At 56.8% G+C, this 15,157-nt stretch overlaps 2 protein-coding genes across 2 annotated transcripts; one reads left to right on the top strand and one right to left on the bottom strand.

Moving 5' to 3' along the window:
* Nucleotides 1-234: 234 nt before the first annotated feature.
* Nucleotides 235-10,660, bottom strand: TRAPPC6A (trafficking protein particle complex subunit 6A). Its single transcript, XM_090259764.1, has 6 exons — nt 10,244-10,660; nt 2,149-2,210; nt 1,889-2,006; nt 1,259-1,342; nt 988-1,081; nt 235-336 (listed from the first exon to the last, which is right to left on the bottom strand). Exons 1-6 carry the CDS (start codon nt 10,355-10,357, stop codon nt 305-307), a joined length of 504 nt encoding a protein of 167 aa, XP_090115890.1. The 5' UTR covers nt 10,358-10,660; the 3' UTR covers nt 235-304.
* Nucleotides 10,661-10,860: 200 nt separating this feature from the next.
* BLOC1S3 (biogenesis of lysosomal organelles complex 1 subunit 3) lies at nt 10,861-12,625 on the top strand. The gene has a single exon (XM_090259763.1). The coding sequence runs from the start codon at nt 11,260-11,262 to the stop codon at nt 11,848-11,850; it is 591 nt and encodes a 196-aa protein (XP_090115889.1). The 5' UTR covers nt 10,861-11,259; the 3' UTR covers nt 11,851-12,625.
* Nucleotides 12,626-15,157: the final 2,532 nt, after the last annotated feature.

Below are 15,157 nucleotides of genomic sequence, written 5' to 3'. Positions count from 1 at the left end.
TTACAGCCACCCTGTCCCCCAGCGCTCAGCAACCTCCAGCTTCCACTTTGAATTTGTCTCCAGACACACAGAACTTTATTGAGCGTCTGCACTGCAGAGTGAGTGATGTGTCCGACTGGGATCTCTGCATACCAGGCCCGATGGTGGCTGGGAGCACCCTGCCCCAGGATACCCCCACCTCCCCCATGACACCCATTTGTGGAGCACGTGACACCCTGACATGGCTGGACCTCACCATCCCCAGAGCCTGGGGCTCCCCAGCAGCCCTGGGTGAGACTCAGGGGGAGCTGGGGGCCTGGGGGCCTCAGGATCGCTGGATCACCACCTGGAACCTGCCTGGAAGAGAAGGGCTGGCTGGCTTTGGCTTGAGAGTGGGATCCGAGGGGAGAGGCCGGAAGCACCTGAGCAGCTCAGGCCCTGCACCACTGGCCCGCAACCCAGGGCCCTGTGTGACTGGGGGCAGGAAGGCTAAGCCTGCAGGAAAGGGCCCCTGTGGCAGTATTGCCCAGGCCCTAACCACTTGGGCCCCAGGGTCCCCCGTGGGTGGGCCTGGGGCCCGGCAGAAGGAAAACACCTGGGGGAGGGAGAATGGAGGGCTGCGCTTTAGCCTGTCTGATGAACGGCCCTTCACACAGGCCACGAGTTCCATGGGGTCTGGCTGCCTTTGGAGGCCCCACTTGGATGACTCCCATGTCTTCCTAGGTTCTTGTGCTGGGAAGAACGTTCGAGAACACTTAACCAGGGCATCACAGAGGGTTCTCTCCTCTGGCGCACGCTGGGGAAGCAGGCTTGGGGACCTCAGAGGCCAGGGGCATGGGTGGGCTGTACCCACTGTGTGGTCTGGCATGTGATTAAGCTCTCGGGGTCTCAAATTCTCTCCCTAAAAATGGGGCTCAGAGGCCTGACTCACAGGAGTAGGGACAGGGGAGCCTGGAGCCCCCGCCACACACAGGGATGGCAGGGGTCTCCTCCATGCCCACGACTCACAGGCTGGCAGGGCTGTCACAGAGGCGGTGACCTGGCTCTTCATGCCCAGGGTCCTGAGGGTGCCGCGCAGGAGGCCACAGGTGAAGGCCAGGAACTGGGGGCGGGTGGCACGGGTCACTGTGGGAAAAGGGGGAGGCCACCCCCAGGACCAGGGCCGTGATGGGAGTTGGGCTGTACAGTGTGGTCAACCCCTTGGCCTGGGAGAGGCCTCCCTGTGGTGGGGGCCGGGGAGGGAGAGGACTGAGGGGTGGGGGTGTGCCAGCGCCCCTACCTTGGGTGCTTCCTCCACATACTGCAGGCCGGCAGCCATCCGGATGAGCAGGGGAAAGCTCTTGTCCTGTAGAACATAGGTCCCCTGGGGACAGAGGAGGCTATGGGGTGCTGGGCAGTGCCTGTGCATCTGCAGGGGGGGTGGGGGGGCAGGAAGCCAGTGCGTCTGGAAGGATCCTTCCCTCCAGACCATGGTAGTCAGGGCCCACCCTTCAGAGCTGCAGGAGGGTCAGGGGGCTTCCAGGCCTGGGGGCACCAGGGCTGTGCTGCGCCTGCCGCTCTGGCGGTGACTTCTGAGGCAAAAAGCAGGCCGGTCCCTGCTTCCCCGGGCTGTGGTGAGAAGCTGCAGACCCGTCCTGAGAAGCGGCTGGCCAATGGGACCAGGCTGAGGCAGGCAGTGTCACCAAGGTGAGACCGCCAGCCATGCATGAGGCCTTCTGCTGGCTCTGGGACCCCATGCTGGGAGGTTCACGGAAACTCTGGAAATAGCCTCAATGCCCCATTGCAACCTCCCCAAGAAGGGTGGTCGCTGCCAAGGGGTAAGCCCGGTCTCGGCCCGGATCCGCTCCAGGAGCTTGTCGGTTTCAGTTCCGTCTGCAGACAGAAGCCAGGCGCTGGGCGGGGCACGCACCTGGTGATTGGTGCGGAGGCTGTCCATCTGCTTTTGGAACATGGCCACCCACAGGTCCTTGCACAGGAACTTGAGGACATCCAGCTCCTCCCTGAGGGCCAGCGTCTCCCGGGGCAGCCTAGGGGGCAGCAGCGGACAGGTGGGTCAGGCCAGGCCAGGGTGGGGAGGGGGAAGCCAGGCTGGGTTCCCGCACGGAGCAACGCAACCTCCCACCTCCGGTCTGGCTGGGGTAGAGACGCGCAGGACGGGCCAGCTCTCACCTCTCGCCCAGGGCTTGGCCCACACGGAAGCCCATGCCCTCCAGCACCAACGGGTTCATCTTCTGTTCCTAGAAGGCCGGGGAAGAGAGGCTCAGGGCGCTCAGCCGTGGCCAGTGGGGAGCCACTCAGTGTGGCAGCTACAAGACCAGCCACCTACCTCTCCAGCTCAGCACGGCCTGGCCAGGACAGGCTCAGGCCTGAGGAGTGGCAGTCATGCTTTGCCCTGCCCTCGGGGGGCCAGCTCTCCCCACATTCAGCCTCGCCCCTGCAGTCAACCCTTTCCTGATAGCACCCGTCACTCATTGGCAGCACAACTCCCCAGGAGACAGCGCTCCTGACGGCCCCAGAAGCTCAAGGTGACTCGTCCAAGGGCTCAAGTGGCAGCAAGGCAGGGCCTGGCCAGCAGGGGGCCATAAGAGTCAACTATGATCTTCATGTCCTAAAATGTCAGCCAAGAAGCCTGGGGACACACAGGGACTCTGGGGAGCGAGCTGTTCCCTTGGGTGCTGGGGGGAGGCGGTGGCATTCTGGAGGGCAGGCCCGGGTCCCCCAGCGGGAGAGGCCGAGGCACGGGGAGGGGAGCCCCATGGGTGCGGGAGCTGGGGGAGGTGTCCACATAGGAACCGTCCAAACCTAGAGAGAATTTTTTAGTTTATTTGAGCCAAACTGACAATCGCTGGGAAGCAAAATCTCAACCGGTTGAGAAAATGCTCCGGAGAATGGCAGGTTTGCAGCTTATCTTATACATTAGAATCAAAGGAGGAGGTGTAAGGAGGGTCACATGACAGCCATGGGTGGTAGACTTAGGGGGTGGGAGCGAGGAGTGAAGTCTGAGATTGTATAAAGAGTAAAACATGAACAACACAAACAAACAAGCAAAACTGAACCAGAGGCACGTAAACAAGGAGCAGACTGGCAGTGACCCAGGAAGGAGAGACAGGGATAAGGAGGGAAAGGGCCTAGTCAAGGAACATGTATAAATGACCCACGGACATGGACGGTGGACTGGCCACTGACGGTGGGAAAAGGGGTGGGCAGAAGGGGAGGGGAGCAGTGGGGGAAAAAATGGGACAACTGTAATAGAAAAACAGTAAATAAATAAAGAGTAAAACGGAGACATTGATGGGAACAGGACTGGTAACACAGCACAGAGATGGTATGTGGGGAACAGAATGACAATGAGGGATTGATTCTGTGGTCTCTGCTCTGGTGTGGTGTGGTGGGTGAGCCCTGAGGGGTCCGGTAAGATGGAAATATCAGACCACTCTTTTATTTATTTATGTATTTACTTATTTTTAGAGAGAGAGGGGAAGGGAGGGGGAAAGAGAGGGAGAGAAGCATCAATGTGTGGTTGCCTCTCACACCCCCCAACTGGGGACCTGGCCCACAACCCAGCCATGTGCCCTGACTGGTCAGTGCCCAATCCACTGAGCCACACCAGCCAGGGCAAGAAATACCAGATTACTTTTAAGGTCAAGACTGACCCTTGTCAAGGACTCTGCAGGCCTAGAGGACATGTCTACTCGCCATGACTGGCTTTCTTTCAATTAGGAATATTTTTGTTCAGATCATCCTATGTGGTTACTTCCAGTCTCTGAGTTTCTAAGGCCAACATGCAGGTCTCCCTTGAGCTTCTCCGGTTTAGCATGTGGCCCCTTTTTCATCCACAGAGGGAGGCCCCGGCTGGGGCATCAGAAGTACCAGGTCGGCCTGTGGCGTGAGGCTCCAAGCCTGGAGAAAGTCTGGCGGAGCCCAGGTGGGGAGCAGAGCAGCGGGGAACGCGGAGCCCTGGGAGGGAGGCCCTTAAGAAGCAGACGCGGAACAGAGAGAAGGGCCGGGATTCACACAGGCGCTATGTGCGGATTCTGCATACAACCCCCCGCTTAGTTTTAACAACCCCACAATGCAGGCTGCACTTCACACCCAGAAACGCGCTCAGAGGGGTAAGGCAAACCTTGCCATGGGCACCCTCAGCCTCAGCTCTTTCAAACTTGGGCAGGTCTGTCCCCCGAGCCTGGGTGGCCAGTGGCTGGGATGCCAGCGCTGTCCTGGCCCCAGTGTGGTGGCAAGGCCAAGGCCCGCCTGGTGGGGAGGCCTGAGCAGAGGTTACCCGAAGTTCCAAGCAAGGTGCCCATCCTCTGCCCGGCCACTTAGCGCTCAGGCCCTGCCCACCACTATGCCCCACCTGTGGGAATCGGGCCTGGGTGATGTCGCAGCCTCCTGCTGGGTGGCAGCGGCTGCTCCCCAGTACTGCCTGTCGGGTGGGAGAGGTCTGATGACTAATGACGTTTGGGAGCTAAGCTGGGCCTGTGAGGGACAGTGAGGGGGACAGGTGCTCAGTGAGGATCAGCCCCTAACACTGACCCGCTGTGGGACTGGACAGAGGCTAACCGCCCTCTGCCTCAGTTTCCTCCTGTGCAAAAAGAGGACGGGGCTAATGGTACCCCTTCCCTGGGTCCTTACAGGATTTAAAGGAGCTGGTGAACTGAGTGCTCCAAGCTGGGCTGGGACATGTTACCGCCATCATCGGTCACGGACCCTGCGCTGGTCAGCCTCGGGGACAGGACCCTGGCTGGAGGAAAACCCCATGAAGGGCTTCTGGGGGCGATGTTTCTCAGCACCCAGAACATGGTGTCACCTCCTGGAGGAGGCAGGGGCCAGGCCCCATGCTGCCCGAGCGCACGTGTGCCCCTGAGGACTTCCAGTGTGACGGGGAGACCCTGGGACTCCCTGGTTTGAAGGGTGTGTGCAAAGGCGAGAAGGCGGGAAAACGCATGGAGAGTGTAGCTTAGGCCACTGTTAACGGGGGGCAGTGAGGGGCGGTGCAGGGAGCGGAGGGGCCCCTGCAGACCAGGGTGAGGCGAGTGTGTTTTCCCCTGTGTGACAAATGCCTGAATAGTCTTGATGCAGGACAGCCGGAGGACACAAACAGTCCCTGCCCCGGCGAAGCTGGCGTCCCAGCGGGGAGCACGAAAGCGCTATGACAATCACTGGGACGTGCCCTCTGCTGGGTGGGTGCCAAGGAAGCCCTGTCTGCCCTGAGTCTGAAGGGAGAGGTAGGCAAGGCAGGGAGCGGGTGGGAAGGTACCTCAGACCCACCCAGGATGGCAGCGCTGAGGGGGGACGACCAGGGAGTCAACAGGGTCCTCAGCCAGGCTGACGGCGGGGGGGGTGGGGGTGGGGGTGTCCAGAAAGGTTTCCATAAGTTTGTCTCCCTTCAGTGAGCTTCAGAATCCTGGCTCCGCCACTTACTGGATGTACAACCTGGGGCAAAGTATCTCCAGGCCCTGTGCCTCAGTTTCCCCAGTGAAAGGGAGCTGACAGCCGTCCTTGCTGTGACAGCTCTCTCCCTAGCTGTTGTTACTGTTGGCCCTCAATAGGGACAAACTAAGTGTCTGCTGAGCTGAAAAGACTGGGCGCGGTGGGATCTGGAGAATAATGAGAAAGGGAGGGGGGCAGACAAAGCAGAGGGAAGGGCAGAGGACCAGCTGGTGGCAGCGGGTGACAGAAGAAGAGAGGGTGGAGGAGGAAGGCAGCAGAAGCAGAAGCCGATCCACCTGCCTTTGTCACAGCCTGTCTCGACTCTGAAAAAGCTCTTCAGAGATTAGGCGTTTATCATTATTCCCAGGGAAGGCCAGGCAGACTCTCCCATTCATGGAATCCTCTGGAACCCGCCCAGAGCCGGTGGGTGTCTGGGCTCCCACGCCTGCTTGGCCGAGTTTACACAACAGCCCCCTGAGAGGAAACGGGATAATGAGGACCAGAGGGGAACCCCTCAGAGAGGCCGTATCAGCGGCAGCCCGGGTGCTAGGAGGAAGGGACAATCAGGCAAAGGGAAGTTCTTGGAAACGAGAAAGATGGTCGCCAAAATAAACATCTGTTCACAAGGGAGCTGAAGAAGGGACAACTATCTGCAAGGTAGATAAAGCCTCCTGGATTGTCGAGAAAAAACTCGAGGCAGGAAAAACGGAGAGAAAAGTTGTAAGACGCGTGGGACAGATTCAGATTTCTTCGAGTGGCGAAAAGACCCGTGCGGAACAAGGTGGGCAAGGACATAATCCGAGAGGGGAGAAGGGCATGCTGAGCCGCTCGCGCTGAGCGGGGCCACAGAGCTGCGAGCAGCACGCGTGGGAGGCAGCAAACCAACCCCCGCGTCCCGTCCCAGCCCGAGCACTAGACTCGGACAGCCAGGAAAACATTCCAGAATGAGGCAGGCGGGAGTCGGGCCGGAGCCATGTGCCTGGCTGCTCCCTGTCTCTTCACCTGCTGGGCCCGCTTATATGTGAGGTTCAGCACCCCTCTGCGGAGCCACTCTGTGGAGACGCAGGCAGAGGACCAAGGAAGAACAGCCCAGGTCCTTGTCTTTTTTTTCTTTCTTCCTAATCCTCATCTGAGGATATATATTTATTGATTTTAGAGAGAGAGCGAAACATCAACGTGAGACAGAAACATTGATCGGTTGCCTCCGCATGTGCCCTGACCGGGGATCGAACCCACAACCTAGGTATGTGTCCTGACCGGGAATTGAACCTGAGACCTTTGGTGGATGGGATGCTCCAAGCAACTGAGCCACCTGGCCAGGGCCCAGGTTCCTGACTAAAAAAGCACAGGGAGAGGGGCCAAGTTCTCAGCCCCTTCAAGGTGACTGGCCCCTGAAGACCCCAAAGAAGTATGGAGTGGACAGGGGACTGAGAAGTAGTGAGCGGGGAAAAGCCAGTGTGCCACCCACCTCGTCACCCTGGGCTCTTCCCCCAATCCCACCATCTCCCCACACTCCTGGAGCTCACCCAGTACTACCTCCTCCTCCACCCCTACCGCGGGCGCACCCTTGTCTCTGCTCTGGGCTCCTGCAGCAGCGGCCCTTCCTGCCCGGGCTCCATCCAGTCTCATTCACGTCGCCACAGAGGTCTCCCTAAAATACTCTGAGCCCAGCACACCTCAGTGTAAAACTTCTCTGGCTCCCAGGCCCCAGGTCAGAACCCCAGTTCCCGAGCAGGCACACGGAGACCCCGCGGCTGGCCCCCCAACTCGGATGTGCTGCGCTCCCCGCAGGGCTCTGCCAGGGGCCCAGGAACCAGCTGGGTTCGCAGGCAGTGGCCAGAACTGAGAGCTGCCCCACGGACCCCAGGCCCTGCTGCCAGAAGGGCCCGCAAGGACACTCACTGGGCCTGGGAGGCGGAGCTGCGCCTGGGCCACCTGCCAGTGCTCACAGGGGCCGGTGACGGCCCATGACCTGCATACACTGGAATTCGCTCCTTTGCCCACAGGCTCCCTTTATCTTTAAAGCTTCTGAGGTGGAGAAACCACAGCCTCCTCCTTCCTGAGTTTTTCCGGCTCTGAGAACAAAGGCCCTTTGACCTCCTGGCACTTCCATTCCACCTGTAACCAGTCAGGAGAATCCACTCGACAGCAACAAATAACCAGGCAGGATATGGAGGTCACAGAAGCCCTAAAGAATGACTGTGGCTCCCGGGTCTGTGCTGTGGGGACAGAGGTGAAGGAGCCACCATCCCTGTCCTTGTCCTTGAGCAGTTCTGCAGCAGAAGAGAGGGCAGACCAGATGCCACAGACAAGTTTCGGAGCTGGATGCCTGAGCCCGGGTTCTGCCTCCAGTCATGGCTGTGCGGCCTCGGGAAAGGCCCCTCCTCTCCAGCACCTCAGTCCACTCTGGAGGACTGTTCTGAGGACTGAACCCCGTAAAGTACTGTGCTGGGGACACCAGAAGCACCCAAGAAACAGGACGCCTGCATTTGGTTCAGATGTACCAAAAGAAGGAACAGAGAAAGGAGGGGCCAGGAGCGAAAAAGGACCGAGAGAAAACAGAGGTTTCCCATGACATGCCTCTGAAGAATGGGACTCCCGGGTGGAAGGAATGTGGGGACACTGCCAGAGGTCCCGCCCCTGGCTGAGCCTGGAACCACCCAGGGGTTCTCCGAGCCCTGCGCCCAGGCCACATCCCAGTCCTGCTCTGTGGCAGTGTCCAGTGTGGGGTCCCGGACCTGCAATTCCAGGGACAGCGGGTAGAGGGCCAGTGGCACTGGTGTTCTGGAAACCTTGTGGGGAGTGAGCCTGAGGAGCCCAGTGCTTCCCACACTGCCCTGACCATACAAACACACTGATCCTCCAGGAGCGCGTGAGGGGGACACGCGGTGGGAAGTGCAGGCCAGGGTTCATTGCGCAGGCTTTGGAAGTGGGAGGCCTAGTTACACTCCTGACTCTGCCACTTGAGAGCAAGCACTGTGTCCATCAAAGCCTCTGTTTCTTCATCTGCAAAAGGGGAGGGTCATGCCACCCTCTGTGTGTTGCTGGGGGGGAATCATGTGACATCAGGAGTGTGAAGCCCATGTGAAACACTCACACATGATAGGTGCTATTTCTTCGTCACACTACTAAATGAACTCAGTTCCCCACCCCCAGCACAGGGGCTGCATCTAATTCCTCAACATATCCATGCAGAGGACCTACTATGTGCAAAAGACCTATTATGCAGTGATTAACACTGACCTGGTCCCAGCTCACACAGCACACAGTCTAGCATAGGAGACAGATGTGAATCAAAGGATCATACAAATACATAATTCAGATATACACTAATTGAGGGTGATGAGGGATACCAAGGAAAAACTCGGGGGCAGGGACTGCAAGAATATAACAAGGATGCTTGACTTCTGGGGGCTCAGGGAAGGCTTCTCTTGAGGAAGAGTCATTTCAGCCAAGATTGGAAGGGTTAATAAGTGTAAACAGAGTGAAGCTATGACAGGTGAAATAAGCTGGGAGGTGAGGGAGGAGGCTAGTACAGGGGCAAGGAGAAGGGAGCCTGGACTAAGGGGACAGAGGGAAAACACTTAGGGTGAGGACTAGAGGTGATGGAAAAATGACAAATGTCAGGGGCTACTGAGCTTCTGGCTTGAAAGCCAGGACGGATGGGCTGCTGAGATATTGCAAACCCCGTCGCCATCACATAGGCCAGTGCACACTCCCTCTCCCAGGCTTTGCCTTCTGCACAGTGTTTTTCCCAATGCACTATCCATCTAACTCCTTTATCTCATTTGTCTGTCTCCCCTGCCTACAACATAAGCTCCAAGAGAGCAAGGACTTTTATGTGGTTCACTGAGGAAACTATGGTGAGATCATAACATGCAACACCCTCCTTAGGACTCCTAAACTGGGATGAAACCTAAGCCAATAACAATGTCTTGCATGTACATGATGATAATCATAGTTAAGAATAATAATGAAAAAAGTGAGCACAGCCCCCATTTATTAAGCACCCACTCTCTCCCTACCCCTTTCTTCTTGGTAACAGATTCTGCAGCAAGAGCTCCCATGTTTGCACTAAGAGCTTTAAAGCTTGAGCTCATTTGTACTTCATAAGGACCAACCTCCAAAATGCTAAGCATGCTCCTCCTTCAGGGTTTTGCACCTTTTCCTGGCATGCTCTTCCCCCCATTTATCCCTGGGGCTTGCTTCCTCCCTTGTCTTCCTTAGAAATGCTCTCCTCCATCATCTACCCACTCCATACCTTTTCTTTCCCTGATTTTACTTGTTTTCTTTATAGAACTTTATAAACGGTGGCATATATTTTATTTGTTTATTTGACAATCCCACTAAAATGTAAGCTTCACGAGGGCTGAAACAGTTCCTGGAATATAACAGGCATTCAGTAAGTGTTGAATGAATAAATGTCCCACTGAGACTTAGGTGCTGTTATGATGCCCTTTTTATAAAGGAAGAAACTGAGGCACAAAGAGACGGCGTCACTGGCTCTCACACCTAGTGACTGAACGACAGCAGGATTCAACCCAGAAGTCCTCAGTACACATCCGATAATAGTGACCATTATAACTACTGCCCGCTTATTCTGCACTAGGCTTTGAACTCTGAGCTTTACCTCGAGCTATTTCGCTCAATTCTAGAAGTAACCAGCGGGGCCGGCACGGATGGGCCCCCCCTCTTTACAGAAGAGGAAGCCAGCGTCCCAGGTCTCCCAGCGAGGCAGAGGCGGGGCCGAAGTTCGACCCTGGCCGCTGCCGCGCCCTCCGTGCTACCGGGGCCTCGATCCCGCCTTCCCACCACTGCCAGTGCCTCCTTCTACCCTTCCCCCGGGCCCGGTGCTCACTCCGCGGCAGGGATCGGGGTCGAGTTCGGGCGCCCACAACTCCGCCACCATCTCCGTGTGTAGAAACTCGAACAGAACCGCGTCCACCATTTGTCTGCCTCGCGCGCTTAGGGACGTCCAGCGCTTTGCGCCCTCATTGGCCTGGCTGAACTAGCTCCGCCTCCTGCATCTACACGCCTACTCACGCCTTCATTGGTCTTCCAGACTAGCTCCGCCTTCCTTCTCCTCTTTCACGTGGTGCGCGCGTGAACTTGGGACACGGCCTTCCTCGTTATCGGGTCCTCCAGCACAGTCATTGGCCGAATCACTGATTACACGTGATGTAACTTGTCCTTTAAAAATCCCTGTTTGTCGCTGGTGTCGCAGCACGACCCCGAAGCGCCAGCTAAAGTGCTTCTCTATTGGTCGTACCTCTATTCACGTGACTCTTCACACCGGCCCGCAAGTTGTTCTTGAGGGCTTGCTTCCTGGTTGGTAGCCGAGCGGCGCACGTGATTGGCTAGCACCCGCCCAAACTGCTGCCCTATTGGTTGCGGCCGCCACCGTACAGGACACGCACGTCCTCTGGGTAGCGCCTTCCGCGGGCTCCGAGCTTCCTAGACCCGGTAAGGTTTTCGGTGTTAGCGCTACCCACCGCGTACCCTCCCGAGTCTAGCTGGACTGTCACTCCTTCTAGGCCCCTGGCACTGCCTCCTGAGCAGTTCCAGGAGCCCGTGTGCTTCCGGTTGTAGCCTCTGCTGGGAGGCAAACTAGTAAAGAGGCCAGTTTGGGACTCTGGGAGCTGCGGCCTCAGAGTCTTCTTGATCGAGCCGGTCCTTTCCTTATCAGTGCACCGAAGAGGCCGGTGTCCAACAGGCCGGATCATCGCCGGCAGGGGTGATGAGTCCGCTCAGTTAGTGGAGGGCTGGGAATCTAGAAACCGCCTTTTGACCACTGCCGGGTGCCCGCCTCTCAGGCCGTGCTTTCGCTCCTCTTCTCCCTAGCTCGGTGCCATGGCGTCTCAGGGTCGTCGGCGGAGGCCTAAGACGGTGGTGCGGGGGGAGGCAGCCGAGACAGATTCGGAGCTCTCTGCGTCTTCGTCGGAGGAGGAGGAGCTGTACCTGGGACCCTCGGGCCCGACGCGCGGCCGCCCCACCGGGCTGCGGGTGGCCGGGGAGGCCGCGGAGACCGACTCGGACCCGGAGCCGGAACCGACGGCCGCGCCGAGGGACCTGCCTCCTCTCGTGGTGCAGCGGGAAACGGCCGGGGAAGCCTGGGGTACGGAGGAGGCCCCGACCCCCGCCCCCGCGCGCTCGCTGCTGCAGCTCCGGCTGGCGGAGAGCCAGGCGCGCCTGGACCACGACGTGGCAGCTGCCGTGAGCAGCGTGTACCGCCGGGCGGGCCGCGATGTTGCTGCCCTGGCCGGTAGGCTGGTGGCCGCCCAGGCAGCGGGGTTGGCGGCCGCCCACAGCGTGCGCCTGGCGCGGGGGGACCTTTGTGCGCTGGCCGAGCGCCTGGACATCGTGGCTGGCTGCTGCCTGCTGCCCGACATCCGCGGCGTGCCGGGGACCGAGCCCAAGCAAGACCCGGGACCGCGGGCCTAGCCATGACCCAGTCCCCGCCCGATTCTGCATCTGCCGGGAGCCCCTGTGACCTGGCTCTGTACCCTGTGTAGCCTCTCTCCCATCCCGTTGTCACCCTCAAGGCTGACTACACCCCCTGGATAACGTTGCGCGCCCGGTTTCTCCCTGTGGTCCTGGCCCCTCTCCCTGGTTCCCAGCAGACCCTGTCTGAGGCTTGGCTCCAGCCCCTGGGCAACTGACCCCTCCTTGATCTGTCTCCGTCCGGGGTGCTCACTGTTCCCACCTTTCCTTGCCCTCTGCCATTCTAAGTTTGATTTCTGCTCCCAGGGGCTAATGCTGCTGCTTCCCACAGGAGCCCCAACATCAGTTGGTTGGGCTGCCACCCTCCTACCTCCACACAGACACCACACTTTTTCTGGGTAGGCATCCTACAGGCTGCGAGCTTCCTGGCCAGATTCCCCGGCACCTGCCTTCACCCCCTGGGCCCCGCCTTCACTCCTAGCTATATTCTGGAATTTTGTCGCGCAGGGCTGGACCCTTTTTCTGTTCCCTAGGGCTGTCCCTGGTTCCATCTCCTAGTTTTAGTCCCTACTCTGCCATCTGGCTCCTCCTCAGGCTTAGGTGCTCCCCGTTGGCCTGGTCTTGTCCCCTGGGTCCAGTTTTACCCTTAGTGTTGGTTTTGCTGCTTTTGTGCTTTTCCCTATGGGCGTTGGAAACCCTCTATGGCTTCTGTCATCAGGCCCAAGATGGGGCCACCTCCTGACCCAAGGGGTCCTCCACCCCTGTCTTGAGGTTCAAGGTAGCATCTCCTCCAGAACCAGGTAGATGGGCCCTCCACACTCTCCAGGCCAAGGGAACACTTCGTGTCTGGCCTTTGACACAAAACGGGTCTCCTCCTGACTCCCGGGGGATATGGCGCCCTTCACTTAGGGGTCAGTACAGACTGCCCTGGTACTTCGGATGGGGTGACAGCACTTTGCAGATGAGGACCACACACATGGTGTTTGTTCATTGTATTGACCCCTGGATGCCAAGAGGACCTGGATTTCTGTTCTTTCTGGCCACAGCCCTAATCCCTCAGTCCCGTTCACATTTATTCCCCTCCCCATTCTTTTATCACAAACTAAAGCTGAGATCTGAATCCCCAGGATGGAGAAGTGGGGAAGAAAACTCTAGGGCAGACTCATTACAACGCACAGCATTTACTGATATGGCCAGTTCCTCTTGTCTCTCCACCTATGCTGGGGGTGGCTTGGTTAGTGATTTTGCTGAGAATGAGGGTCCCAAGAGAGGGATCCTTCCTGCCTGGCCTACTGAAGGTGAAGCTGTCATTGGAAACGAGGGCCCCTAGGGTGTTTTTGGTTTTTGCCTGGTTCTGTATTTATTTGTATTCTATTAACATACATTTACTGGGCATCTGTTCTGTGTCCTGTGCTGGGTACACAGGGTACAGCAGCCAGTCTGGGCCCTGGCCAAGCTCACAGTCTCCTGGGAGAGACAGACATTAATAAAATATTCTCATAAATAAATGGATAGTTTTAATAATTATGATTCATAGTTAGAGTTTTTCTGGCACTATGATTAGTGTCATAAAGAGGTACGTACAGGAGTTTTGTGAGGGTGTAATTGCCATCTGGTGACCTTGTCCAGGGAGACAGACGGGGAAGGTCAGATGGCTTTGCTGAGGAAGCAATGAGTGATTTTGAGCTGAACCCTAAAGGTATAAATAGATGAAACTGGAGTGGGGTGGAGAGAGTTGCAGGCAGGAGGAACAGCATATGCAAAGGCCCTGAGTCAGAAGGGAGCGTAACCTATTTAACAGAAGGTGACCAAGGACCAGAAAGTGGGATCTGAGTTGCATCTGGAAGGAGGGCATACAAAGGTTTAACAAGGGCAGTGAAAATAGGAATCCATTGGTGGCAATAGCCTGCTGCCCCTGGAGATTTTCATAGCTGCTTTTGGGGGTAGGGAGAGACAGAATTGACTCACGGTGTTTTGGGGGGTAATTTTTGCATGCTCTGGGGTAACTTGTGCCCCAAGTAGGTGGCAGTTGTTTGTACCTGTTGAAGTTTTGACCTGGAGGCTTTACGGCCCCATCAGCTAGTGCCTTACAGAGAATGCGGGAGTCGAAGTAAGGTCACCCTGCCCAGTCTGGTTACAGAGGGAGAGGTCATGAATATATTGAACAAGGGTATGGCCTAAGCTTTAAGAACTTGTGCAGGGGAGCCCTGGCCTGGTAGCTCAGTTGGTTAAAGTGTGGTCCTGAAACACCAAGGTTACGGGTTCCATCCCCGGTCAGGGCACATGCAAGACTCAACGAATGAATGCATCAATAATTGGGACAACGAAACGATGTCTTTCTCTCCTCTCTCCCCCTTTCTCTCTAAAATCAGTAAATAAGAAATTTTTTAAAAATCACTTGGGAAATATTGAGGGAGATGAGCAACATCCCTGGGGTCTGGGAGTCGTTAATCGTCTCCCTCTAAATGTAACTGCCAAGAGAAATTGCAAACCAGTAAGCAAAGGGATGGAAAAGCAAGCTGAGCTGAGGCAATCACTGTAAACCAGAGGGTGTCAGCAGGAACCGCTGTGCGCGTGGATTAGAGACTAGCGCGTGGCAAGGAATCACCAGAGTTCATCCGTAGATTTTACTTTATTCTGAGCCAATTATACTTTCGGGTACAAGTACGATTGGAGCATTGCATGGTAAGGAAGGAAAGGTAAGGACACCCAGCCGTTTAAGAGAGTCTGTTGTAGAGAGAGAGGGCGCGTGAGAGTAAGGAGAAATGATAGTTGAGCTACGGAAGAAAAAGGGTTTATTCCTTTTCTAGACACTGCCTGTGAGTTCTGCACTTAGTAGGAATGCAGCCCCATTTGCATATGAACCCCAAAGACTAATTGGAACATATTTTAAGATTGGGTCCTCTTCAGATGAACTTAAATCGAGATGGCTCTTTAGGGAAAGGAGGAAGTCTGAAGTTTGATCTCAGGGCAGAGACATAAACATTTTTTTAAATTGCAAGATGGTGGCATTAAGTTTTCACACCAAATCTCTACCTCAAAGGCTTGCTGGTGAGGAATCCAGTACTAGGAAGGCATGGTGGGTGTAAAGAAGCAATAAGGCAGGTTTCCCAGAGATTCCTGACAGCTTGAATGGAAGCAGAGGTGGTGGGTAGAGACCAATCCTCTGAGCCAGGGCCAGAAAAGTTGCACCTGTGCCAGTGATTCCACTTCCTGATCTTGTTAAGTGGTGGGAGCTGGGTGTGACTGAGGGTGACTGACTGGGTCCTCAATGGGAAATTGCCCCACAGAAGGGGAAAAAAGACCT

The sequence above is a fragment of the Furipterus horrens genome, unplaced genomic scaffold (genome assembly GCF_987537825.1).
Source record: "Furipterus horrens unplaced genomic scaffold, mFurHor1.1.pri manual_scaffold_13, whole genome shotgun sequence".
Classification (NCBI taxonomy): domain Eukaryota; kingdom Metazoa; phylum Chordata; class Mammalia; order Chiroptera; family Furipteridae; genus Furipterus; species Furipterus horrens.
Note: the sequence above shows the minus strand (reverse complement) of the source record. Positions and strands in the feature narration are given on the sequence as shown.